Source organism: Maniola hyperantus, chromosome 13, assembly GCF_902806685.2.
Source record: "Maniola hyperantus chromosome 13, iAphHyp1.2, whole genome shotgun sequence".
Taxonomy (NCBI): Eukaryota; Metazoa; Arthropoda; class Insecta; order Lepidoptera; family Nymphalidae; genus Maniola; species Maniola hyperantus.
This window is the reverse complement of record NC_048548.1, coordinates 10,718,495-10,743,716: the sequence shown is the minus strand read 5'-3', so window position 1 is coordinate 10,743,716 and position 25,222 is coordinate 10,718,495. Positions and strand designations below refer to the sequence as shown.

Sequence of the window (25,222 nt, the reverse complement as noted above, 5' to 3'; positions counted from 1 at the left end):
AAATATTTGTAGTCCACGCGGACGAAGTCGTGACCATAAGCTAGTCCAATATAATATTGTTCCAGAATATTAGATAGGTAGTATGTTCCAGTATAATACAAAAGACGGTTAAAATCACAACACAGTATTAACATGTCATAATATAACTATTTATTCCAACTCTAAAATATTTCAGTTACCTATTAATACAAACAAATTTAAAATAAAAATTTATTTACATTTTCCATTGCAAAACCTTAGAACGAAATCACAACATTGAAACGGCTTAAAACCATTTCAACTAACAAAATAAAATTATTAAAGTAGGTGTCAGGATTCTGAGCACAACTAAATTTTAGAGCATTCACATCCCCTTCTTACTAATATAATATGAAAAGGACAGACACAGTTTGTCAGTTTTAAGTTTAATTTAGAGCCGTCCAACCTCGTGACTTTAGCTGCCAGTCGCGACCGTATCGTTTAAAGTAGCGTGCACAAAAATTTAGAGTATTTAAATGTAAAATTCATGTTCCGTCCTTTTTCAGCAATATTAAAAAGAAGAGGATGCAGATACTCTAAATTTTGTTTAGTAAAAAACAACAGAATCAGCGCCATTGCTTAACTTAGTCTTAGAATAGATTCCAGAGAGTTAGTAACATTTTATTTATACCTATTAGATTTTAGATAACTATCATAATATTTCAGTTATCAATACCAGTTTTACACGAATCCTTAATAACATTGTCAATACTTAAAATATTTTCCTCCTTTACAAAAAGGGGCTTAGTTTTTAATCTTTCCATTTTGATTCGGTTAAGTTGAACCGAATGATTTTTTTATTTTTATTAATGATTTTTTTGATATTAGAATTTAGTAACTATTCGAAAGGACGTCAGTTAAGGAGATCGTCAGAGAAGGATTTTATTTAGTTTTATAAAAATACATTTTAATCATGAGGATATTTTGAGTTACTAAGTAAAACCCATAACAATTTCATAATATTCTAATAACACAGATACCAGAATAAATAAGGTAGGTACATATAGTGAGTACAGAGTATGAAAAAATTAAAATCGATAAAAAATTGTTGATAAATGTATGAACTCTTCTAAAATAAAATATCCAATGTACTTCATACTCGAATATTACTAAAAACTTAATGTAAGTAAAAAATAATTTATTTAAAAAATATGCACTTTCTGAGAAAAAACTCTTGATAGAAAGTAAGAAAGTAAAAAAGTGCATACTGGGAATTGGCATACCGATCTTGGATGAGGTTTTGAAAGTGTGTTGCCCGGCACAAAAAAATAAAAATCATAAATAATTTTCTCTTTTTTAAAAAGAGAGTCGTAAAGTTTAATCTAAGTTTAAACGCTTCACTTTTTTAGAGCCACCGATGCATAAAAATTAAAAATCTGAGGTTAATCGTTCTAGGGTGAGACATTCTTTACTTGACGAAAATACTTTACACTTTGTACAATACTTTAAAACAACCCAAAATACATTATTTTAATGGACGACACATACCTACTAATTAATACCTTTTTAACGATAACGCTAGGTACACACGCGCGAACTTGCTCGACGTCTTTAAATTCATTCAAGTTGCTGCATGCAACGTCGAGTATTGCTACGGTCTATATGAAACTTGCTCGTCGAGCATGTATCTAAGTCAGGACCCGGCTTAGTATAATATAAACACTTATAACTGATAGGTGAACATTACTCTAAAATATAGAAGGTTAGAATAAATATGACCCGGGTAATTGTAAGAAATTAATAGTCGCTTGAGAAAAGCTTATATGTTTCAGGAATCAAACTGCACTACAAGGTTAGTCTGTTGATGTTTTCTCACCATTCATTGTTAAGAACCCTCAAAAGGGGCCTAAAGAATGCGCCAGGCATTTCCAAGTTTTCTCCAAGAACCTGTTCACACGGCATTTACACCGCAAGTTTTTTGCAGGATAAATCTTATCGAATACGTAGTGACGCATACATCGAGTATAGAAACATTCACACATTGTTTGTACTACAAAAAGATATCGTACACAGTTTAACCGTAAACCGTTTAATGGTTCAATACCCATTGTATTCGCCACTAGTAGAAATAGAAAAATGTTTATTCGAGGTATCATATATGTAGGTACATAGCGTAAGCAATATCGTCTCGTATAGCGTGCAACACCTCGAACAGGTAGGCCACTATGCTGGTTGAAACGTCGGGCCCCTCAGACACAAACCTCTATGGCGAATATCTGAGCCCTGAGGTACCAGTCCCCCCAACGCTGATTTTCAGTGACCGCCTTTTTTTACTGATCGCTGCTACTACGTGTTCAGTAAAATTTACCGTCAAAAACGTGCGTTATTAACGCTGTGTGAACGGGATCTTTGTGTTATTAAACATTCTTCTCGGTAGGAAAGGCATTCCGAACCAGTGGTAGGTGCATCCGACTATTCGTAAGTACTTGTAAAAGTTTATACGAATAAAAAAGATTTTTATTTATTTATTTATTTATTAGGCACCGTTAATTAGTTAACGGTGCTAAATGTTTAACGACCGTCGGTCGACCGACGGTCACAATGTTTACGCACTTTTTACGACTCGTCCACAGATATTAGTAGTCTCCGAGAGACTGAGTCGCTGGCGACTAGTGTGAAACGACCCTAAGCAATGGGGTGAATCAACAGCTATTATTGCATAAAACACCCCGAGCGTGATTTCACGGTAACAAATTGATGTAACTCACAGTGATTTTAACGTGAAACGGTTCTCAGTTAATATCATATCGTTTCGACGATTCCTTTTCTTTTAGTTCGCGGCTCGCTCGAAATGAATGAAGTTTCCTCTGATGATGTACTCGTTAGCTTGGGTTGCTGAGATGTACTTGGTGTTGTCTGTAAAAGAATCATTATCTTATCATACCCACACTTTCATATTCATAGTTTATACATATCTATATATATAAAAGGAAAAGGTGACTGACTGACTGACTGATCTATCAACGCACAGCTCAAACTACACAACGGATCGGGCTGAAATTTGGCATGCAGATAGCTATTATGACGTAAGCATCCGCTAAGAAAGGATTTTTGAAAATTCAACCCTTATGGGGGTGAAATAGGGGTTTGTAATTTGTGTAGTCCACGCGGACGAAGTAGTAGTTTCTTAGCGGATGCTTACGTCATAATAGCTATCTGCATGCCAAATTTCAGCCTGATCCGTCCAGTAGTTTGAGCTGTGCGTTGATAGATCAGTCAGTCAGTCAATCCTTTTATATATTTAGATTAGGTGTCTAAAAACTGCCATACCCTTATCAAGTTAACCCGCTTCCATTGCTACCATATTTGACTGCATCGTCACTTTCCACCAGATGGTATTGCAATCAAGAACTAAATTACCAACGAAAGAAATAAAAAAATTGCCAAGACAGCAAAGCCATTATTTTTAAAGCCTAATTACAGCAGCAGCTAAACTAACATGCAAAATGTCACTTATTGAAAAGTGAGGTAATTTTACTGCGGTAATGTGGCCAATTCTCTGGTACACAATTTCTAAACTAAACTAAATTAACAGGTCTAAATGTAGTGCTGTCCTTTTCCGCAAGCAACATAATGAAAGGGATAGCAATAGATTTAGACGTGCCATTTTAGTTTAGTTTAGAGATTGTGTACAACAGAATTAGCCGCATTATTTTATTAATTGGCGAACATGAATATGACATTAACTTATACAGAGTTTTAGGCTATAAAATAATATAATAAAGATTAAAAATCACAAATCTGTGTACCCAACTTATAGTACATAATATATTTTTTTAAACATAAACCCCTGTATAAAAGAACTGTTAACTTAATTGATATATTATGAATATAAATATTTTTAATTATTCAAATCATTAGGCATGAAAACTCACTAAAATTAGTTTACCTCACTCGCCAGAAGTGCCGTCTAGTGGCTGCAAAACGACAATGTTTATTTACACACACTACAGTATTTAGCCCGTTAATTATGATTATATATCAAGCTCATATTATGTTTACGAGCACCCTTTCTAATACGGTATTTGACAACTAGTCAAATCAGTAACTTTTTATCAAACGTCAAAACGCGCACTTAGTATGCGATATTCTATGAAATGCTGGAATGTGACGTCACGTCATAATGACGTACTTTATTAGTTTAATCGATAATTTAAAATGGTTATTACACCTAAAACTAACAAAGGACGTGGATTTTACGTATTTTGGAAGACCCTTTATTTAATAAATACTAAGAAATAATTTATTTTTGATGTAGTCAAATAAATAAGACCTGCTGGCAAATGATGGTGCAGCCTGAGTTGGAACACGCTTGCCTAGAAGTAGCTTCAATCTTCACTTGAAGCTACCCATATTAATATTGGAGGGGAAAACTGATGCTGGAAGGGTGTTCCATATCCTAGCCATTTTGACAGTATTTGCATGGGAAATCTGTTTAACGCTTGTTTTTAATGTTTATGTTGTAAGACCGTCGATATTTTATAACGTAGCCATGTTAGCCGGCAATATTATACATCGACCTTAAGAATGAGATTTCGCCTTTGTAGAGCGTTGTTCCTGTCACTCACACATGTGAGGTTTTGTCGGTTTCGACGACAGAGATAACGCTCAACAAAACCCCTCTTCCCATCTCTTTCTAAAGATCGATGTACAATATTTCCTAACGCGTACTGTAAAGATGGTTTAGATAATTCTCGTCATAATATTGGACCCATGCATTTATAATAGCTACCCAATATGACAAGCCAAGAACACAAGACACCAAATACCACAAAACGGGCGGAAACAATAACATATTATGTCACTCAATGTGATTGTCATTGTACTAGCTACGTATGTTTATTAACATACAACAACAACGTAACATTGCTAAGTATGTTTCACATGACACCTTTAGGGCGTTTGTGCACACATCCGTATTCAGTTCGTATCCGTGATTCTTCGAAGTGACCGTCATACAAATATGTATTTTATTTATTATATTTTACGGAATCCGTGATTCACGGATGAGTGCACAAACATAGTCATAAAAATTAATCAAAAAGTTAAAAAAACAAGCCCACTAAAATCCAGTATAGTGCATAAATTTTGAGAACGGACTCGCTATATATTGATGTGTCAACGGTCATGACAAAAGTACGATTTAGTATAAAACTACTTTTGACACGACAAAGACACTTAAAGCAAAATATGGGTCGAGTCCTTTATCAAAATGCACAATATTTATTTTTATTTGCTGGTAGATCTCACACCTTTGTGGAGGCATACGTTAAATGTAAAGCAAAAAAACATTAGTAACCTTTACCTTTGCGCACGTGAAGTAAAATTTCTTTGGCGATGTGACAGATATTAGGATTTTCAAAATAAGTAAGCTATTCTGTTTGGCAACCAATCCATACTAATATTATAAATGCGAAAGTGTGTCTGTCTGTCTGTCTCTCTGCTAGCCTTTCAGGGCTCAACCGTTCAACCGATTTTGACGAAATTTGGTACAGAGATAGCTTGCATCCCGGGGAAGGACATAGGCTACTTTTTATATCGGAAAATCAAAGAGTTTCGACAGGATTTTTAAAAAACCAAATTCCACGCGGACGAAGTCGCGGGCACCAGCTAGTTTTAAATAAAGAAGTAGCGTCCGGATTACTTTCGTCCTATAAAAGATCTGAATTACTCTCACGTTGCGCCTGAAGAAGTTTTACTTGAAAAATAGGAATTTTTCTAAGCTACAATCCTTACCTGCTGAACTCTACTAGTGGAACTACTAGTAGAAGGGATAGCGGCGGCTATGCCGGGGTTTCTCTTTATGTCTTCTAGCGGAATCTCTTCAGAGCGCGCTCTGGGCGAGCCTTCCCTTGACGCTTGACTACTGCTGCGCGATACGCTGTTGAAGAGAAGTATATTACATACAAGCTTATGCTCGCCGACTTCGTCCGCGTGGACTACACGAACTTCAAACCCCTATTTCACCCCCTTAGCAGTTGAATTTTCAAAAATCCTTTCTTAGCGGATGCCTACGTCATAATAACAATCTGCATGCCAAATTTCAGCCCGACCCGTCCAGTAGTTTGAGCTGTACGTAGATAGATCAGTCAGTCAGTCAGTCAGTCACCTTTTCCTTTAATATATTTAGAAGATTCATTACCCGGATATGCTATGCTAAACCCTTGTCTTGTCTCGTTTGCTTCAGACAAGCATTACTTAAAGTATTTAACATGGTTTTTATTATGATTCATTTTCTAGAATCTAGATGGACGTGTATAGAATAAAATAGTAGTCTATAAGAGTGTTTTATTTTAATACCTAATTATGTAAAGTTTTATACACTACTTTATCTAAACTCATATATCTTAAAACCATAAAATACTGGTAACAAATTGTCTTAAGTTTTGCAAAGCCTTGACTAACAAAAATCTCACGCTCAGGTTAAAAAACCTTATGTGTCAACTATGAGGTCAAAAGTACTATTATAAAGGTGACGCGTACTTTTGACATGACAGCTGACCCATAGAGTTAAAATGGCGATTGAGTTCTTATTTTGTACGGCCTATAGTAACCTTTCTCGGCTGGTGGTCCTCTCGCGGTACACGACGATGCCGTCTTTGAGCACGTGGCCGCTCGGCCTGCGGAGGCGACGCTCTGTATCATCACCGTCTAGACCTACATGAAAATAATAGTACATTACTTTGTGCAGCGTTAGTATTAAACAAAATAAAGTTTAAATGCTAACTTAAGGTTAATTTTAAATGCTTTACCTGAATGTCGTCTAACAGTCGATAAAGCAGGTCTGGCGAAGAGCGGGCGATGCCGCGGCGCGGGCGCAGGCGCCGCCACTCCTGACACTTCTAACAACCGACCAATCTGCTGCATTTTCTTTTGACGGGATTTTGTGCGACCCTGATGACAATTTTTATTTATTACTATTATATGTGCGAACCCTGATGACAATTATATGTTAGAATTTTGGGGATAATTATTATTCTTATCGCTTGCAACGTCATGAAACAACAGTGTAGCCATGTCAATACACCTTATTGAACATGTCGTTATACCTTTGTCAATATACGTTTCATGACAAGACGTATATTGACAAAGGCAATTATTACTGTTTGGAAGTGGTAACGACTTGTTTTTAATACAGACGTTTTGGATGACTAGGGCAGTCTTTTGTCAACCATAGTTGTGTTCGTACGTTAACTAAGATGCGATGGTGTTTAAGTTATGAAGTTGTTATATTGTGATTATTATGTGATTATATGATTATGAGATGAGATGAGAAGTAAAAGCATACAATGAATAAAATATGAGTTTGATGTGATTCTCGAGTATTATTACAAGGAAATATCCCCCTGAGCTTTCATATATAACTAGCAGATACCCAGCGTGTATACGCTAAAATTTAAAATAAAACATCTTCGCATTATTGTGAGGACCCGATTGTTTTATTAACGACATATAGTCCGCGACAGGTTGAGATGGCAATCGAGGTATGAGACGGGGGAACGTCCCGCACACCCGCGCTATCCCGCACCAGGTAAGCGCGGGAGTTGTGCGGGTGTGCGGGGCGTTCCCACCCCGATTGCCATTTCAACCTGTCGCGTAACTATACTTAGATTTTGTTCTGATGTGAACGGTGTACCATTATCTCTCACTACCTTGTATGGAATTCCCACTACAGTACGCGGCCGATAGTAATGTACATCGACCTTTTGAAGGAGATAGCAGATAATATGTAGAGAGCGTTGTCCCTGTCGTTGGGACAGACAAAACGTCATATAGGTATGAGTAACGGAGACAACGCTCTACAAAGCCGAAATGTCATTCTAAAGACCGATGTACATTACTTTCGGCCGCGTACTGAACATATGAAACTAAGTTTTTAATGAGGCTCATAGTTAGAAAACCTTGGTTAGTCGCTGTTTGGCCGCCATACTGCGGATGTGGTCGTCGAACTTGAACTTGGCTCGCAGTAACACTGTACGCGGCAACGCAGCACTCGCACCCACGCGCGGCTTGTGAATGGTTAAGTGTAGACATCGGGGATCGTCTTTATCGCCTTGTATCTGTTGAGTTAAAGGTACAGAACGGTTATTCCAAATGTATGGAACGGCTATCTGAACAAAAATCGTATTCTAAGAAGTTGTCAAAATTAGTATAGCTACAGAATACTTAATAGTGTAACACACTGAGGATGAAGTTCAACGTTCAACAGGAGGGACAAATTACGAAACGAACTCTTTCTCCAGTTTCCTCGCCGGGACGCCTTCGGAAACTGAGGGGGAGACTGTAACACAAGCGATAACCAGATGGCGCTAGCCAAGGTGTGGATCGCGCTAACTCCCTCGAACTCGCCAAGTTGCCACTAGATGGCGTTGTCTGTGGGTTGGCCAAAAGCGCATCGCGCTGGGGAGATCGTCCGGCCCTAGTATAAGACCCAGCCACAGCCAACAGTTCTCAATCCGACTCGGTCCGACTCAATCCTAGAGTTCGCCAGTCTTCGGATTCACCATCGTACAACGTACGAGTACGCTGAGTCGTGCTTCCGACTGCGCTTCCACTGCGTGGGACGTTTGTTCGGTACATGGCTATCGGCTACTCGTACAGCACAGTCGCGCTTCCGGCACTCGCTTCCACCGCGTGGGACGTGTGCACGGGACGCGGCTGTCGCGTCGTACAGTACAGTCGCGCTTCCGACCTCTCGCTTCCACTGCGTGGGACGACGCTGGGACACGACTCGTAACTTTTGATTCGAAAATATACATGTGCTGTTACGCAACGGTGTTTCTCTTGTGCCGTCCGGACCCCGTCAACCAACGTGGGGCAGATCCAGCATCCCAGCTGGAATCTTTTACAGTGGCGCACAACGTGTGGGGCTGCTGGTTACAACCGGCAGACAGGCAAATCGAAAAACTCAGACCCAAGAGTCTACGTGATGGCTATCAACATAACGTACGAAGACCTCACTGGAGTTATGCCATGGGAGCTGCTCTGAACCAGGGGGAGGATGAAGCTCAACATTCAACAGGAGGGACAAATGCCGAAACGAACTCTTTCTCCAGTTTCCTCGTCGGGACGCCTTCGGAAACTGAGGGGGAGACTGTAACACACTGAGGATGAAGTTCAACGTTCAACAGGAGGGACAAATTACGAAACGAACTCTTTCTCCAGTTTCCTCGCCGGGACGCCTTCGGAAACTGAGGGGGAGACTGTAACACAAGCGATAACCAGATGGCGCTAGCCAAGGTGTGGATCGCGCTAACTCCCTCGAACTCGCCAAGTTGCCACTAGATGGCGTTGTCTGTGGGTTGGCCAAAAGCGCATCGCGCTGGGGAGATCGTCCGGCCCTAGTATAAGACCCAGCCACAGCCAACAGTTGTGAATCCGACTCAATCCGAATCAATCCTAGAGTTCGCCAGTCTTCGGATTCACCAACGCACAACGTACGAGTACGCTGTGTCGTGCTTCCGACTGCGCTTCCACTGCGTGGGACGTTTGTTCGGGACATGGCTATCGGCTACTCGTACAGTGCAGCGCAGTCGCGCTTCCGGCATTCGCTTCCACCGCGTGGGACGTGTGCACGGGACACGGCTGTCGCGTCGTACACTACTAGTCGCGCTTCCGACCTCTCGCTTCCACTGCGTGGGACGACGCTGGGACACGACTCTAACTCTTAACGCGAAAATAAACGTGGTGCTGTTACGATGTTGTTTCTCTTGGCCATCCGGAACCCGTCAACCTTCGTGGACCACCCTTCCTACATCTGGCGTCTCCAACGTGGGGCAAGATCCAGCATCCCAGCTGGAATCTTTTACAATAGTAGTTTACTGGTACGCTCACGCCGCAAAGACGTTTAAATAAATAGCGACTTTTGTTCCTACGTAATAAAGAGCATTCACGTCGGACAGCTAAGTTATTTTTATATCATCGCGTTGTTGTAGTTACCACATGCGTCATTATTTCTAAATAAGCTCAAAAGGGATAGAACCCAGAGTCGTAAAGCCAGTTAAAAAATTACTTCTAAATCCTGCAAGCTGCCAACCAACTTGGCAACTCCCCAGCCAAGCCGCTGCTTGTCCGGCTCCACCAGGATAACTTGGATGTTATCCACCGCCAGAAATCGGTGTTGCCAAGTGCCGTCTTTTTGGATGATGTCGCATGAAATCAGGTCGGAGTCATCTGCAATATGATAGTTCAATGATAAAAATATCTCTAACTGAGTTTAAGTATCTCTATATGAGTTTAAGTAGGTATTTAAATTAGAATATGAGTTTATAAGTTAGAATATAAGTTAGAATATCATGTAATACGTACATACTAATTATTGTTAAGGAGCGCCAGCTCGCCAACAAACTAACTCACCAGTTTGGCGAGAGAAAAACTATGTATTAATTGGTGTACGCTTATTATAAATAAATTAGAACAAACAAAAAAAAACTAGAGGATGCTCGCGAAGTCGTCCACGTGGATATATGTTTTTAAAAATCCCGATGGAACTCTTTCATTTCCGGGATAAAAAGTAGCCGATGTCCTTCCCCATCCTCCCCCCAAATTTCATCAGAATCGATTAAACTGTTGGGCCGTGAAAAGCTAGCATACAGACAGACACACTTTCGCATTTATAATATTAGTATGGATTAAAGTCCTCCACCGCACTGAGTTCGTGTAGAATAGAATAGAATGTTTTTTTTATTCAAATAATCTTTTACAAGTGCTTTAGGATCGTCTGAATAATTTACCACTGATTCAGAATGCCGTTCCTACTTCCTACCGAGAGATGCAATGAGCTTTAAAAGTGTAACAGATTAAGGGTGAGATCTATAGAGCGCACTCTGACTTAGCTTAGACTTAAGACAGAGTTAAAACGAGAACAGAGCTATATCTCTCATACAAAGTCTGTCTCATTTTAACTCAATCTTAAGTCTGAGCAAAGTCAAAGTGCACTCTATAGATCTCAGCTTTAGATACTCACTAAGATCCAGTATATCGGCAACTTGTACGAACGGCGCAGGGTTCGCTAGTGGTAACTGAGCCTCAGGTTTGCCCGTCAATTTTAGATACAACTCCCTGATTAAGAAAAACGTTCGTATTGCGCGGCGGGCTCTTTCCATCTGCAAATAAATAAAATGGCACTAGTAAACTAATATCGCACATACAGAATTATTAAGGCCCTATCTAAAAAACCCGCCAAGTGCAAGTCTGACTCGCGCACCGATGGTTCCGTACTCGGGTATTTCTTTCGACATTTTCAAATCAAAAACTGTTATGCATAAAAACAAATAAAAATCTGTTTTAGAATATACAAGTAAAGCCCTTTCATAATATGATATCCCACCTGGTAAAGTTATCTTACTTTGAAAATACTAATTATTTGTTTATTAACACATTTAATTATTTTTGTGTGATGTAACCAGAAATCCACAGTTTTCAGATATATTAAGACCTTTATTGTTTTTCTCATTATTGTAAATGTTTTTGGTACAAATAAATTTAAATTTAAAATTGGATATTTACCTCACCACTAGGCAATCGCTTCTCAAAAGCAATCCCGGACATAGGCGTCCGCGTGGGTGGCAACAGTATCGCCGCGTCCATACACAGCCACTCCACGTTCAACGGCCGCTTGCTCATTTCGCAATACCTTCAATCATTGAATTAATGGCTATTGAATGGTTATTCCGAAGAAAAATCATGTTCTATGAAGTGTAAAATTAGTATGACATTGTGGCTAATTCCTTTGTACACAATCTCTAAACTAAACTAAAATATCACGTCTAAATCTATTGCTATCCCTTTCATAATGTTGCTTGCGGAAAAGGAAAGCACTAGATTTAGACCTGTTAATTTAGTTTAGTTTAGAGATTGTGTACTAGAGAATCGGCCCCATTGCTGGTCAATTCCGGAAAAACTGCATGAATCGTTATTACAATCTCATTTTTATTGGCGAACTGCGTACCGCCTAACACGTCGCTCAATTATTTGCCTTCCCTGGACCCCTCCACTAACACTTATGGTATGGTATTAAAGTTCAAATTGACTTTTAAGTATTATTACGAATCTTTTGTATAGGAACATAGGAAAGTGTTGTTTTCTGACTTTTTCAGGCAATTTTTTAAATTTTTCTCTCTGTAAGAACCATCCTCGTACTTTAAAGAATATTATAAATACGGAACCCTAAAAAGAATTAGCGAAACCGGTTCAGCTGTTCTCGAGATTTGCGATCAGCAACACATTCAGCGATTTATTTTTATATATAGAGATACCTAATGCATTGTTAGCCAATAGTGGGCGAGTGTGACATTAAAAAAATGAATTTGCGGACATCATCTAATATCTAGTCACTTTCCAATATTATAAATGCGAAAGTTTGTTTGAAAGAAATGTTTGATTGTTGGTTTGGCCTTCAATCACGTCGCAACAGAGCAACGGGTCGACGTGATTCTTTGCAGGGGTATAGTTAACGACCTGGATAGCGGCTACTTTTTATCCCGGAAAATCAAAGAGCACGTGATTTGTAAAAAAACCTATATCGATGCGGAAGAATTTGCGGACATTTAATATTTAGTAGATTAAAGGTAGAAACAGGAAAATGACTTACTCATCCTCAAACATATCCAAAAATATGTCGTCACACTTATAAAAGTTCCTCGCGAGCGCGGCGGAGCGCGCGCGCAAGTTGTCGACGGCGGCAACGTGCCTCGCGCTGACTGCGCCGCTGCTGCCTTGCATACACGTTCTCAGTAAACGCACACTTAGCTCACACGTCACTAGCCTTACTTTGGCCGCTGAAAAATAATATTGAAGTGAAAATTTCCTAATTCTAACGTTAAAGTAAAAATTTCTTGACATTGAAGTGAAAATTTCTTAAAATTGAAGTGAAACTATCAGACCTGATAATAAGTAAATTGTGCTGTCGAGAATGCAAATACGTTTAATTTGCATGGCTTGGGGGTTCCGTCCACGCTCGTAACCAATGTTTCGTAACCAGCTACGAAATAAGATTTATAAGTTTTTCAAAGATCCCTAATGGATTTCTACGAGGCATTTTGCAAAACTTATTTTTCTTTTATCTGACATTTTGTAAGGGGTTTTTACAGATGATCTATATGCCAGCCCCATCGTTACAAACTAAACTAAAATCAAACTACATAATTAAACCTAAAACTATAACAATTTCAGAGAATCACTAAGAAATTTATATACTTTCATTGCCGAAATGCTCGAAGGTAAAACTTATTTGCTTATCTATACAGTAAAACAAGTACTTGACTAGTAATTTTTCACAGTTTTATGACCTGTTATTCTAAAAATATCTAACCTTACCAGGTTTGCAGCTGAGGTTTGCTATCGCCATTAGTTTCGATATAAGAAGGGCATTGAAACTCTCAATTTTTCGTTTTCCATTATTAGAACTTTCTTGAGTCGTATCTGTACTTGTTGAATCATCCTGATTTGCGTTTGCCTTATTACTTGATACATTTGTATCCCTCCCTTCGTCTAATTCTGAATTTAACAATGTATCAAGTAATTCCGGATTAACTCCTAAAATCATTAATTTATTATTTTCAAAATATACATGGTTTGTTAATTAAAGCAGATAACCAATTTCAAATAGTACATATAGTTATATCTTACCCACTGATAACCAGGTCGGCAATAAAGAAAGAGTAAAAATGATTTAATATTGTACCAGGAATATATTACGTAACAATATAGTTCAAGGAAATTCGTTATCATATATGCACGGTTCACTTAGCCACACTGCTTTAGAGTAAATACATACCTTTATTATTTATCAACGCGTAGAGCAAACACAAAGCAAAGAGTGCTTTATAATCGTTTTCGCTGCAATCCAAAGAATCTAAAACTGTTTTCAGAAATGGTCTCGTTTCTATATTCCTCGTTTCTTTTTCTAATAAATTTTCTACTGACGCAACCTTTTCTGGATTCTTGCTTGGCATCGATCCTAACAACTTCTGCTTTTCTTCGTCAGTTATGTTATTTAGCTCCGAAACTTTTGAAGAACTCGATTCTATCCCAGAATCAGGGAGAGGCGAATCGGGCATATTTGATTTTGATAAGATCGCAGAGCCACCAGATTTTACGGGCTGTATTTGAGTTACTAAATCCTCAGTAGAATCATGTGCTATACTGGAAGATTCGCTTATATGGGAAGTGGACGGAAGTGAAGTTGAAACTAACTCGGGATCGAGATCGCAACTCGATTGATCGGTGTCGTAGCCGAACGTTTTAGCCCCAGAATATTCAGGAGTCGTATAATCCCTATCAGCACACGACGTATTTTCTAGTGCCTTTTCCAAACTTAGCTGGGGCTTGGAGAATTCGAGTTTAACATTGGACTTTGCATTGCAAACGTAATTGTCCAATATTTTAGTGGCCCCATCTTCGAAGACCGATAAGTCTGATTGTAAAATTATCCAGGCCAACGCGTGAACAATCGGGCCGTGCGTTATTATTAGGAATACTTGAGATAAAAGGAATAAGGAGACTACACAAGACACAGAAGGTTTCGTTTCATCATCGGATTCGATTCTTTGTAAAGGATAGTTAATCCGCGACGGTGTATCGGTACTTTTTCCTGTCAAAATCGCTTCCAAATTCCTTGTTATTACTTCAATACTTTGTAAATGGTCTCTATTGTATGGTGAAGATGTGACAGGACGTTTGCTCGGTTCGGATGTAAGAGAGTAAATGTATAGAGGAATCAGCAATTTATGTAATAGATGCTCCGTTAGAACACCGTTCAGATCTGGAATGTTGAGGCAGAGTATGTCATTGATGTAGTGTAAATGGTCTAAATGTTCGGCAACTAGGTCGTCTAGCTTCTGTTGAGATTGGTGGCTGGAAATAACAGACAAACTTTTTTTAAATAACACTGCGATAATCAGACTAATAAGGCGATTACATTTGGTTGTTTCCGGGAATCAAGATTTTAGCTAGATTCAGGTTCTTGACACTTCTACCCTGATAGCCATAAAGACTATGAGCTAGGCGACACGCGATGCTTGGGAAGCAAGTGGCGACATTTGCGTACTGCTTTGTAAAGAAATGTATGGAGAGCATTTGAGAAGAGTGACCACGACACACGACACAATTGTAGATAAGTCGATTGTGCGACATTTAGGTACATCATACGTGTACGCTACGGCGCGTAGCCTAAAATCTACCTTAATTCACTATGTTCAACTGAAAAATAGGCTTAGACTACAGATTGCAGAGCTTGTGGGGATGTTCCTGGCTCGACAAAGAACTTTTTTTATAATACCTGAATTTCACAGGCATCTGAAGAAAAGTTCACAAGTTGCTCGGTAAATGATCAAATGTAATTCTGCCTTAAACAATGAGTATTATAGTGAGTTACTTAAACAGAAAATACAGATTGAATGATTTACTATTACTTACTCAGCATCGTTTCTGACGCAGGCGTTCAACTCCAGTATATGTTTACCAATAAACCAAACTAGATTACTGAAGTATGGTGCAGCAGTCCTAAAAGTATTAATAAATTATTGCTCTTCTATTTTAACTAAGTACAAAAAACAAACTATCTTTATCATTAAAAAATTTGAAAAAAAGATGCAAAGATTAATTCAGTTGTCCATCCCTAAGTTAGACTATTGATTTGCTAACATTGATATAGTTATTGCCTTAAGAAAAGAGTTTGTTAAAATGTTGAGAGATATTGATTTTTCTGGCTGCTCTTCTAAGTAGAATATGCTTTCCAAACCTATGGTCGAGTATGTGTGTCATAAGAGCCACAAGTAAGCTGAAAAATGAGAGTACAGTACGCGGCCGAAATTAATGAACATCGACCTTTAGGAGATAGCAAATTTGTAGAGCACTGTCTCTGTCATTGAGACCGACAAAACGTCATATAGGTATGAGTGACAGAGACAACGCAAAGCCGAAATGTCATTCTAAAGGCTGATGTAAATTACTGTCAGCCGTGTACTGTATAATATAAATTATATTACCTGTCTCTTATAAACCTCAGCATACTGGCGTCTTGTACTTTATATACATTTAAGGTCAGTGTTCTAACTGCTATTCGTACCATTGACTCTGGATGGTTGAAGAATTTTATCGCCTCAGTGTATAGAGGAAAATCTTTTGTGTGCTTAAAGAAAAAAGAACCATCTTCAGTTGACTAAAGACTCAATATAGATGAACAACACAACTCACAGAGTATTTTTATAAATGAATAAATAAATAATTAATAAATAATAATTAATAAATGTATAAATTATTTGATTGAAAATTCAGTTTTACTGAAAATAAATATTTTAGTATATTTACAATATCCTTAATTCCTTACTAATTAAAATTCAATAATTTATTAGTTATAGAATATTAGAGTACCTACATAATATAATCACAAATTTAGAAATAACTAGCTTATTATGCCCGCGATTTCGTCGGCGTGGACTACACGAATTTCGAACATAAAGGAAAAAATAGGGATTTTACCCCCTTAGGGGGTTAAAATACTTCATTACTGACCTCATTATAAAAGAAGTGTATTGTATGATTGTTCAACTTAAAGCTTAGAGTCTTGAGGAATGATATATAATACGCCATTACTTCTTCATCAGATATATCAAATTTATGAACTATTATCGAGTTTACATGGTTATTGCTAAGTAAATAATCTGAAACACAAAAATATCGATTATTCATACCCTTAAGAGCCCTGCAAGCCTATTCTTTATCTCAGTTTGATAGTTACAACTAACTACGTTTGTCTGGTGGAAGGCTTCGGCCGTGGCTAGTTACCACCCTACCGGCAAAGCCGTGCCGCCAAGCGATTTAGCATTCCGGTACGATGACGTGTAGAAACCAAGTCATGAATGTGATGATGCAGCCTAAGATGAAACCGGGCGAACCTGGAAGGGGTATGGCAGTTTTTTTTATTAAACCCACACCCCTTTGGTTTCTACACTGCATTGTACCGGAACGCTAAATCGCTTGACGGCATGGCTTTGCCTGTAGGGTGGTAACTAGCCACGGCCGAAACCTCCCACCAGACCAGACCAGAAATTTAGAATAAATAGACTTACATAAGGATTTATATACAATATATACTATACTTACATAAGGAAGTTTCATTTCTTATATTTTCGAATAATATGTTAAGAGTCTGCAGTAATTGTACACACACATAGGACGAGCCACCACATTTTTGTCGCATAATCTTAAGGAAATATGATAGCATGTTTTTTTCCAAAAAGAAACTGAAAATAATAATTTTATTTTATTTTTTATTATTCATTGAAAGATTGAGGCTTGTGCTTGATGACCATCATGCTTAATGCTAAGCAATAATGAGGTTTAGGTTGGAGAGTGTTTACCTAGAAGACACCTAGTTATTCTTGTTTTGAAGGTATTTTATAGTGTTAATGTGTTCAGCCCCAAGTTATACAGGGTATCACCAGAACGCTAGCCAAAACTTAGTGTTATTGTTATACTACCTAAATACAATCCAATACCAATACCTATTTGCCTCATTTTGTAGTTTTAGTGATTTAGTATTCTTCAAACCTGCAATGTATAAGGTGCAAAACTTGGGCCAATGCCCCGCCTACGACGCGACATTGACTCCGAGTGGCCTACTTAAGCAACGTTCGTTCACCTGTAGCATCAGTCAGATGTTTTATTTGCAATATATCGTAAACATTTACAAAATTATAGGATTTTTTAATATTTATTTTCGCATTTTTTGTGTGGTACCTATCATATTATCAGTAATCATCAGTACTATCACCTGTTACAGCCTGTATAAGTGGCAGTAATCAGGGACCCTGGAAGGGCATTCCACACTTTAGCTTTTTTTATCAGAAATATTGAGTCAAAACATTACAGGTGAAAAGATTGGATGTCAACTACATAACTTGAGTGTATGTATCATTTTTATTCAAATTCATGGAAAGTTTGAAACCTTGAAACCAAGTTTGAAAATAATATTATACCTATGCATGAATAATATGAGGTTAATAGAACAAGACTGTATTTATAACTAGCTGCCCTGGCGAACTTTGTACCGCAAAACAGTCGATTCTTTTTCAGGTTATTTTTAATTTTTCTCCCCGTAAGAACCATCTTCATACTTCAAGGAATATTATGAAAAAAGAATTAGCAAAATCGGTGCAGCTGTTCTTGAGATTTGCGATCAGCAACACATTTAGGGATTCATTTTTATATATATAAGAAGATACTCTGCTTTATAAATACTATGTCGAGTTTTATACCTACAGAAAAAAGGGGCAGACTAGATTTAAGACCAATAGACCCACTTGGTCTGTTGTACAATGACTTTGGTCAAACGTATCACTTAAGTTTCAGCAAAAATGAGGCAGATTTACTGATATCTCTTATGTAAAACTGTACACAACTGTTTTCAGCTCTATCACTTAATATTTCTTTATACATAAAACTGTCTCAACTGAAAATAAGGTCTGAGCAAAATCAATTTAAACGCTTTGTAAATCGCAGTCTAAGACAAGCTTCATGTTTATTTGAAGAAGATAAAATATTAAGTACAGTGGAAACTCGATTAACTGGACTAATTGTTGTCATTAGGGGTTCGGATAATCGAAAATTCAGATAATCGAATGTATGAAGAAAAGCGAATGTATGAAGAAAAGCGAGTTTTGTGCATATATTGTTGTTGACTATAATAGTATTTTCAATTTTCAAAGTAAGATAACTATACCAAATGGGATATCATATGAAACGGCTTTGCCTGTACATTCTAAAACAGATTTTTTTTTTTTTTTATGCATAATAGTTTTTGATTTATCATACAAAATGGTGGAAAAAATACCCGAGAGTACATGCGTGAGTCTGACTCGCACTTGGCCGAACAATTTTCGGTTGGTAGTCCGGATAATCGCGAATCTGTATAACTGAGGGCCAGATAATCGAGTTTCCACTGTAATCATGTTTTACACGTTGTCTTAAATTTTTAGGATTCCGTAAAACACGGAACCCAGGGAAAAAGCAAGCTGAAAATTTTTTTTTCACCCCTTCAAATGATCTTTTATCAATGAATTTTAATTAGGTATTTTTAAATCACCATCAGGTTTCTTATACTTTTAGGAAAAGACTACCATTTGGGAAGTAGGTAATGAACGTTAAAGTTTCAAGCAATAATTATTGTAAGATGATTATGGATAGGTAGGGTACCTTATGTAGGTTCTGTCATGCACTGGACCAGTTATTCTACTTATTAAGATAAGTAATTGGATGAAGTACCTTGAGATATCCTTCTTTGTACCAACTTAAGTTAGGTTATAGAGTGAATGCAGTGCTCATACAAGCCATCAAGCACTTACGGGCATGAAGAAATTAATTTCACTGTGTAATTTTTTGATATCTAGAATAAAACAGGACCTAACATACTTACTCAAACACAGAACTGTCATTCTGATCTCCCCATATCAAGATCTCGGCTATGCAACGTAAAGACTCCACTAAGATCCCGCGGTTGCTCTCAGATACTGTTGTATTTTTACATAGGATATTATGCAGATATTTTAACCTCTCTAGAGAATGAGGGTTCTTGGGGCGGCCCCAGCCACCTCCAAACCAACTACGACTGCGAAACATCACGACAAGATCACGCCACTTGAGGATTTCCACGGTTTTTATCAACACTCATCATTTTTTCGTTTGTGTAAACATCACTGATTAAACTTGATACATTCGAATGACGACGGAGCTGTTTTCTGGAGCTGCAATAGTACCTATTTATTGACGGCACACACTACACAGGTTTTTATGTTTTAAGTATTTTTTTCTTGTTATTTTATTTTTGCACTTCCTCACAGCTCTTGCTGTTACATGACACTGACCACAGAGTACATTATATATACACTGACGTTTTATTTGACAGTTGACACGTGTCAAGTGTCAAATATAACGTCATTTGTCAGCTGTCGAGTGTTCCCACTATTAAGAATTCCGCCTTATTTTAGGTAGAAACGACTAACATTAGGTACTGTTTAAGGCGTTTTTTATGTTGACTGGAATTTAGGCTAACTAATTTGGGATGAAATAGAACTTCTGGTGCTGTCAAGTGTCCCCTTTGTTCTTGTTTGAATATTCTAAGCCTTTGTTCTCCAACAGCGCCAAGATAGCCTTGTCGCATAGTACGGAACTACGGAGTAACTACATAGTAGAATAAAATTTAGCTATGCATAAAGCATAGAACTTGTTTTCATGAGTTCAAGAATATGATTCTTTCCACAGATATGTCCAGACTCCAGATATGCAACTAGCGTGGCCCCCTCAGTCCCTCTCGCTCAAGCAGAGGTACTTACTTGTGAAATGTTATTCCGTCTATTTTACGTTCGCTTCGGCTATTGTAGCCTAGTGTACCTATACTGCAACCCACCATTGCACAATAACTTCAAAAAACAACAAAACGAATCAATTATTTATTTACAATAGGCTTCTTGAGTCAATATAACCTCACTTCACGTTGTTTGCCAAAATCTCACGTACAAATACATTTTGGCAAACAAAAAAAGTAGCCACGGTGACAAGGACAAAACATAATTGTTTTGCCACGTACTAATAACAGCTTAAATGCATTTAGCTATCTCGCTCTAACAGTAGATAGGTAAGTGTCACAAGTGCTACTTCTAATAGTCCTTGTTCTGAGATTCTTCCTAACAATAGAATAAAGGATATTTGAAGTTTACTCTCTATTATAACGCATAAAATTTAACTCTTCATGCACCATTTTAACTTTTGTGTCAAATTTCATGTCAAAAGTGCGAGGCGATTTTAAAGGTGAAGTGTACTTTTTACATGGCAATTTTTGACCCATAGAGTCAAATTGGCGCGTGAGGAGTCATTTTTATACCGACTAGACTACCTATAGCTTAAATGAATGATTACCTCTATGGACTATAGCTACTCTATGGACTATAGGTACGGTAGGTACTACTGTACTAGGTGCTTTATTTTAGTAACTATTTGACGCACTTAGGTAGGTCTTGAACTTTATCGATTCCTACTAATTCATTCTATAATTCTCTATATGCAAAAACGTTGAATGTACCTACGTAGGTATAGTATCTACTATGATCTACCATCTAGGTACCTACTACCCATACAATGGTAGGTACTAAATCAAAGAAATCCGAAAATATTAAATAAAACAAAGTCATACAAAATATATTCATTATAAAAATATTTAATTTAATTACTGTAATTCCATCACTTACTAGGTACCTACATAATTACTTATTTGAAAAAATTAACACAATTTGTCTAGATAAGTACATAATATTATTTATTATACATCTTAGTTTGTATTGTCTTCCTGTTATTTTTGCGTTTATTAATTTTTGAATTAATTACCTATTTATTAATTAATTACCTACTTACAGATAAAATTAATAAAACTACGATTTAAGTAGGTAAAAGTAAAATCGTGTGTAGTCAGCGACAGGTTGAGATGGCAATCGGGGTATGAGGCGGAGAGATGCCCTGCAAACCTGCACGTCATCCGCGCTCGCTCGCACCGGGTTAGCGGTGCGATCCCTAGCCCTCGTGAGGATCTGTGGATGATGGACACGGGGCGCGCGGTCCGTCGCTCACAGTGTGGTCCTCGGGTTGGTTGGCGTGCTATGGTTCCGGCATGCCTCTGACGGTGTTTGGGGACACGTAGTGTCCCAATGGTGGGTCTGCTGTGGCGGACATCCGCTGGCGGAGTAACGAGGCGTTGTTGGTCCCTTGTGCTCCGTCGTTAGCGGTGGGGTGGTACTTCGTGAGGTTTTTAGTCGGTAGGAGTCCGACATATGCACTGTGCAGTGTGCACCCTCGTGGCCGGTGGTATCCATGATGGATTTTCCTCACGAGAAATAAAAGGGTGTGCGCCCTCACTCCACGATTGCTATATTCCAACCTGTCGCGTACTATATTAAGGTAGGACAATATTAAAAATTATACAAGGTTGCAAATATTTTTTACTAAACTATTATATTCTAGTAAGTACATTATTATTGAGCAATGCTTGTGACCATAATGGATTTAAAACATAGGTACCTACTACCTACAGTGTCTATACTTCTTAGGGGAAGGTTACAACTTACACGTTCAATAAATATCATATATTATACATATTACGATATGGAATAAATAGCTGTGGATCACGATATTTATAGGACGTGTAGCCTACCTTATTTAAATAATAATATTACCTAAGTAGGTACATAACTAAAAATATAATCTAAGCACCAATATAGGTAAGGACTAAATTAAGAGATTAGCACATCCCAAAAAAACTTTAATGTAGTAAAGTAGATACCTACCTACTACGATCAGCGTCCAGTTCGGGGGTCCGCAGTTCGATTACGGGCACGCACTTATAGCGTTCACGTGTTAGATCCTATGTGCGTTTTAAACAATTGATAATATCAGAGTAATGAATTTTGATGATATTATCAGCTATCACTTGTTTTAACGGTGAAGGAAAACATCGTGAAGTACATGTCTGAGAGTTCTCTACAATGATGTGTGAAGTCTGCAAATTCGCACTTGGTAGTCTAGAAGCCTACCACGCTGGTCAATTGCAAATTGGCGCAATGGCCAAAGTCCTCTCATTCAGAGATCTGGAGGAGATCCGTGCCCAGTACTTAGTGAGCAGGTGATTGGTTGATGATGATGATGATGATAATGAGTTATATGTAATAATATTGAAGTTGGAAAATTGAAAACCCTACAATAAAGATAGAAAAGTACTATCTTGGTAATATCTTTAAAAAATTAGATACCTACTTATAATGTAGACAATACTGTCGTCTTGTAATGACTATCATTTTCTTTTTAATTGCAACTATAATAAATCACATTAGACGTACTAAGTAATATTTATCATACTTATTTACTATGGACGGATCGTATTGTTGGGTGTTGTACCAATAATTTTTCTTACGTGCTAATAAAATAAATTAAAATACCTAGCGTACATTTTTGATAAATATTTTAAATAAATAATTATTTCCTATCGAATTTATTACTTAACCAATGCTGTCAGCATTGGTTAAGTAATGATAAGATGTAGAAGTAGATAGGCATATCTAATTCTATAGCACTGCGTGACCTAAGCCCGCACTTCCCCGTGACTTACGTATGAATAGTAGATTTTTATTTTTTACATCGGGCGCTTCGATAAGTGCTTTTGCTCGGTATAAAAATGGGCTTCTTAAGTCACACGAGCTATGATGTGATAATATTTCTACATACAGTAGTGTCAAAAATTAAACGTGTCACAGCCGTACTCAGGGTCGCTAATCGTTACTTGAGTTTCTTGTTTCAATCGTTAATTGAGATTGAGTTAAAACGAGGCAGATTTATGTGAGAGATATACTTAGCTCTGTCTCGTTTAACTCAATCTTAAGTAACGATTAAGTGACTCTGAGTACGGCTGTAAGTGTTTTAAAAATTCTAAGTAAAAGCTCATTTTATATATCTATAACTTACGTAAATACTTATAATCTTCATAATATTAAAATACGCTATTTAATAAGGCATTACATTGCCAATGAGGCCCTACATTAAGGCTATTCTGCCACATTTATTCTTGCCTTTATCTTTAACGATTTGTCTTGTCAACCGTGGTGCACATTTTTCTGTGAATAATTTTATTTTTGCATCTGGTAGCCTGGTAATGCAGTCACGGAGACAATCAATCGATCAAGATCGGTTTCAACATTAGATAGATAGATCTAATCTTATGACAGGTCTATTGATAATCTCTATCTATAAATAATTTATTTGAACAGTAATAATATACCTACTGTAGAATGCACATTGATTTAAGGTAATCTGCAGTGCAAACTTACTACAAAGATTGATTGCTATTTGTCTAAGTACATACTTAATGTTCTATAATAATAATTATATACCTACCTACCTAATTAGTGTATCATCACAAAATCATCTAAATATATTAATTAGTTATTTACTGATACAAAATGATAAGTACATCTTTAAATATTTCGATCAAATTCTCAAGTTTCAATTTGTAAATAACAATATGAAATGACAGTCTTTTGTACGTTTATACCTACTGGCTGATGTACAAAATAATGGACCTTTATTTTAAAATTATGAAACAACTTTACCTGCATATTACTAGGGCAAACAAGTGGCTGGGCAAAGTTGATATACCTACCTATACTATAAATTAACGACGACTCGATACGAGTCATTATTATTTCCTAAATAATATACCACTATCTATCATAATATTACGTTTAAGGGTAGAAGTTCTGAAGGGCATCCGAATATATAGAATTGTATGTGTCTCGAAGCACGTACACGCTGTCTCCTGGTTTTCCATTGAAAACGTATGGCCCTTTTAAATTAGTGACCTTAGAATTGGTTGGAGTCGGCTTCGGTTTGGGTTTCGAGTAAGAAGGCGCATTGTAACTCGGTCGAGAAGGTGGCATCATAGGCTGTGCAGGTCCATAGCCATAGGGGTCCATTGGCATTTGTGGAGGTTGTGGATAACCAGGGGCACCGCTCCATTGATATACGCCTGTTGGTTTACCGTTGGAAACAAAATCGATTGGTAGATTTATGAACGGATCTTGAGGAGGTACTTGAGGAAGCATGGGTGGCATTGGAGGTCCAATCGTTGGGGGCTGGGACACGTATCCCAATCCGGGGACAAACATGTATGGTGTGGGTGGCAATCTGATGTAGAATATAGGCGAATTGTCGTACTGTAGAGAGTTCAGATTATCGTTGGGATAAGAATCTCCTCCATTCTTTTTCTTGGTCTGCTGGCGGCGTTTAGAAGGAATAGTCCGTGAAATGTCATCTTCATCAAAACGGTCATCGTTTACGGAGAAAGTGACGTCATCGTCGTCATCTTCCGAATAATCCAGGCCAGAGGATAAGAAGGAAGGATAGTATCCTCCAAATAGGTTAAGTGCTTTGTTTCTTCTGTGTGTAGGTTTTGGTGCAGTCGTAGTGGTTTCTTTGAACTTGTCTTCAAGTTTGCTTTGTCGTCCGACCTCTGTTTCTTCGGGTATCGCTGCGGCGCGGGATCTTCTAGAAGGGGCGCTTTGGGCTTGGTACATTATGTTGAGCAGAATCAGGACGGGGAGTAGAGTTGAAGTATTCATCTTGGTTGCCTTGAAAAGAAAGAGAAAAATTATGTTAGTAAATTGGT

General features: G+C 37.7%; 2 protein-coding genes across 4 annotated transcripts; both read right to left on the bottom strand.

The window, feature by feature from the left end:
• Nucleotides 1-129: 129 nt before the first annotated feature.
• On the bottom strand, nucleotides 130-19,864 carry ema (C-type lectin domain containing ema). Of its 3 annotated transcripts, XM_069502525.1 has the most exons (17): nucleotides 19,436-19,864; nucleotides 17,125-17,264; nucleotides 16,534-16,682; nucleotides 16,008-16,150; nucleotides 15,436-15,522; nucleotides 13,796-14,892; nucleotides 13,336-13,554; nucleotides 12,611-12,797; nucleotides 11,527-11,653; nucleotides 10,985-11,123; nucleotides 10,031-10,191; nucleotides 7,920-8,078; nucleotides 6,771-6,912; nucleotides 6,573-6,675; nucleotides 5,755-5,899; nucleotides 3,908-3,935; nucleotides 2,745-2,874 (listed from the first exon to the last, which is right to left on the bottom strand). In XM_069502525.1, exons 1-16 carry the CDS (start codon nucleotides 19,636-19,638, stop codon nucleotides 3,909-3,911), a joined length of 3,228 nt encoding a protein of 1,075 aa, XP_069358626.1. In that variant the 5' UTR covers nucleotides 19,639-19,864; the 3' UTR covers nucleotides 2,745-2,874; nucleotide 3,908. The 3 variants fall into 3 exon arrangements, with proteins under 3 accessions (XP_069358625.1, XP_034830845.1, XP_069358626.1); XM_069502524.1 differs by lacking the exon at nucleotides 3,908-3,935 and having other exon boundaries at nucleotides 130-2,874; XM_034974954.2 differs by lacking the exon at nucleotides 3,908-3,935 and having other exon boundaries at nucleotides 130-2,874; nucleotides 13,796-14,874.
• Nucleotides 19,865-21,251: 1,387 nt separating this feature from the next.
• LOC117987650 (uncharacterized) lies at nucleotides 21,252-25,179 on the bottom strand. Its single transcript, XM_034974685.2, has one exon. The coding sequence runs from the start codon at nucleotides 25,173-25,175 to the stop codon at nucleotides 24,300-24,302; it is 876 nt and encodes a 291-aa protein (XP_034830576.1). The 5' UTR covers nucleotides 25,176-25,179; the 3' UTR covers nucleotides 21,252-24,299.
• Between the last annotated feature and the right edge of the window lie 43 nt (nucleotides 25,180-25,222).

Excerpts from the sequence above, each read along its gene's own strand:
- ema (XM_069502524.1), bottom strand. The coding sequence starts at position 19,638 with ATGTTTCGCAGTCGTAGTTGGTTTGGAGGTGGCTGGGGCCGCCCCAAG. Across the intron at positions 16,151-16,533 it reads TACACTTCTTTTATAATGAG|CACACAAAAGATTTTCCTCT; the intron begins GTCAGTAATGAA and ends TTTTTCTTTAAG. Across the intron at positions 11,124-11,526 it reads AGCGATTGCCTAGTGGTGAG|ATGGAAAGAGCCCGCCGCGC; the intron begins GTAAATATCCAA and ends ATTTATTTGCAG.
- LOC117987650 (XM_034974685.2), bottom strand. The coding sequence starts at position 25,175 with ATGAATACTTCAACTCTACTCCCCGTCCTGATTCTGCTCAACATAATG.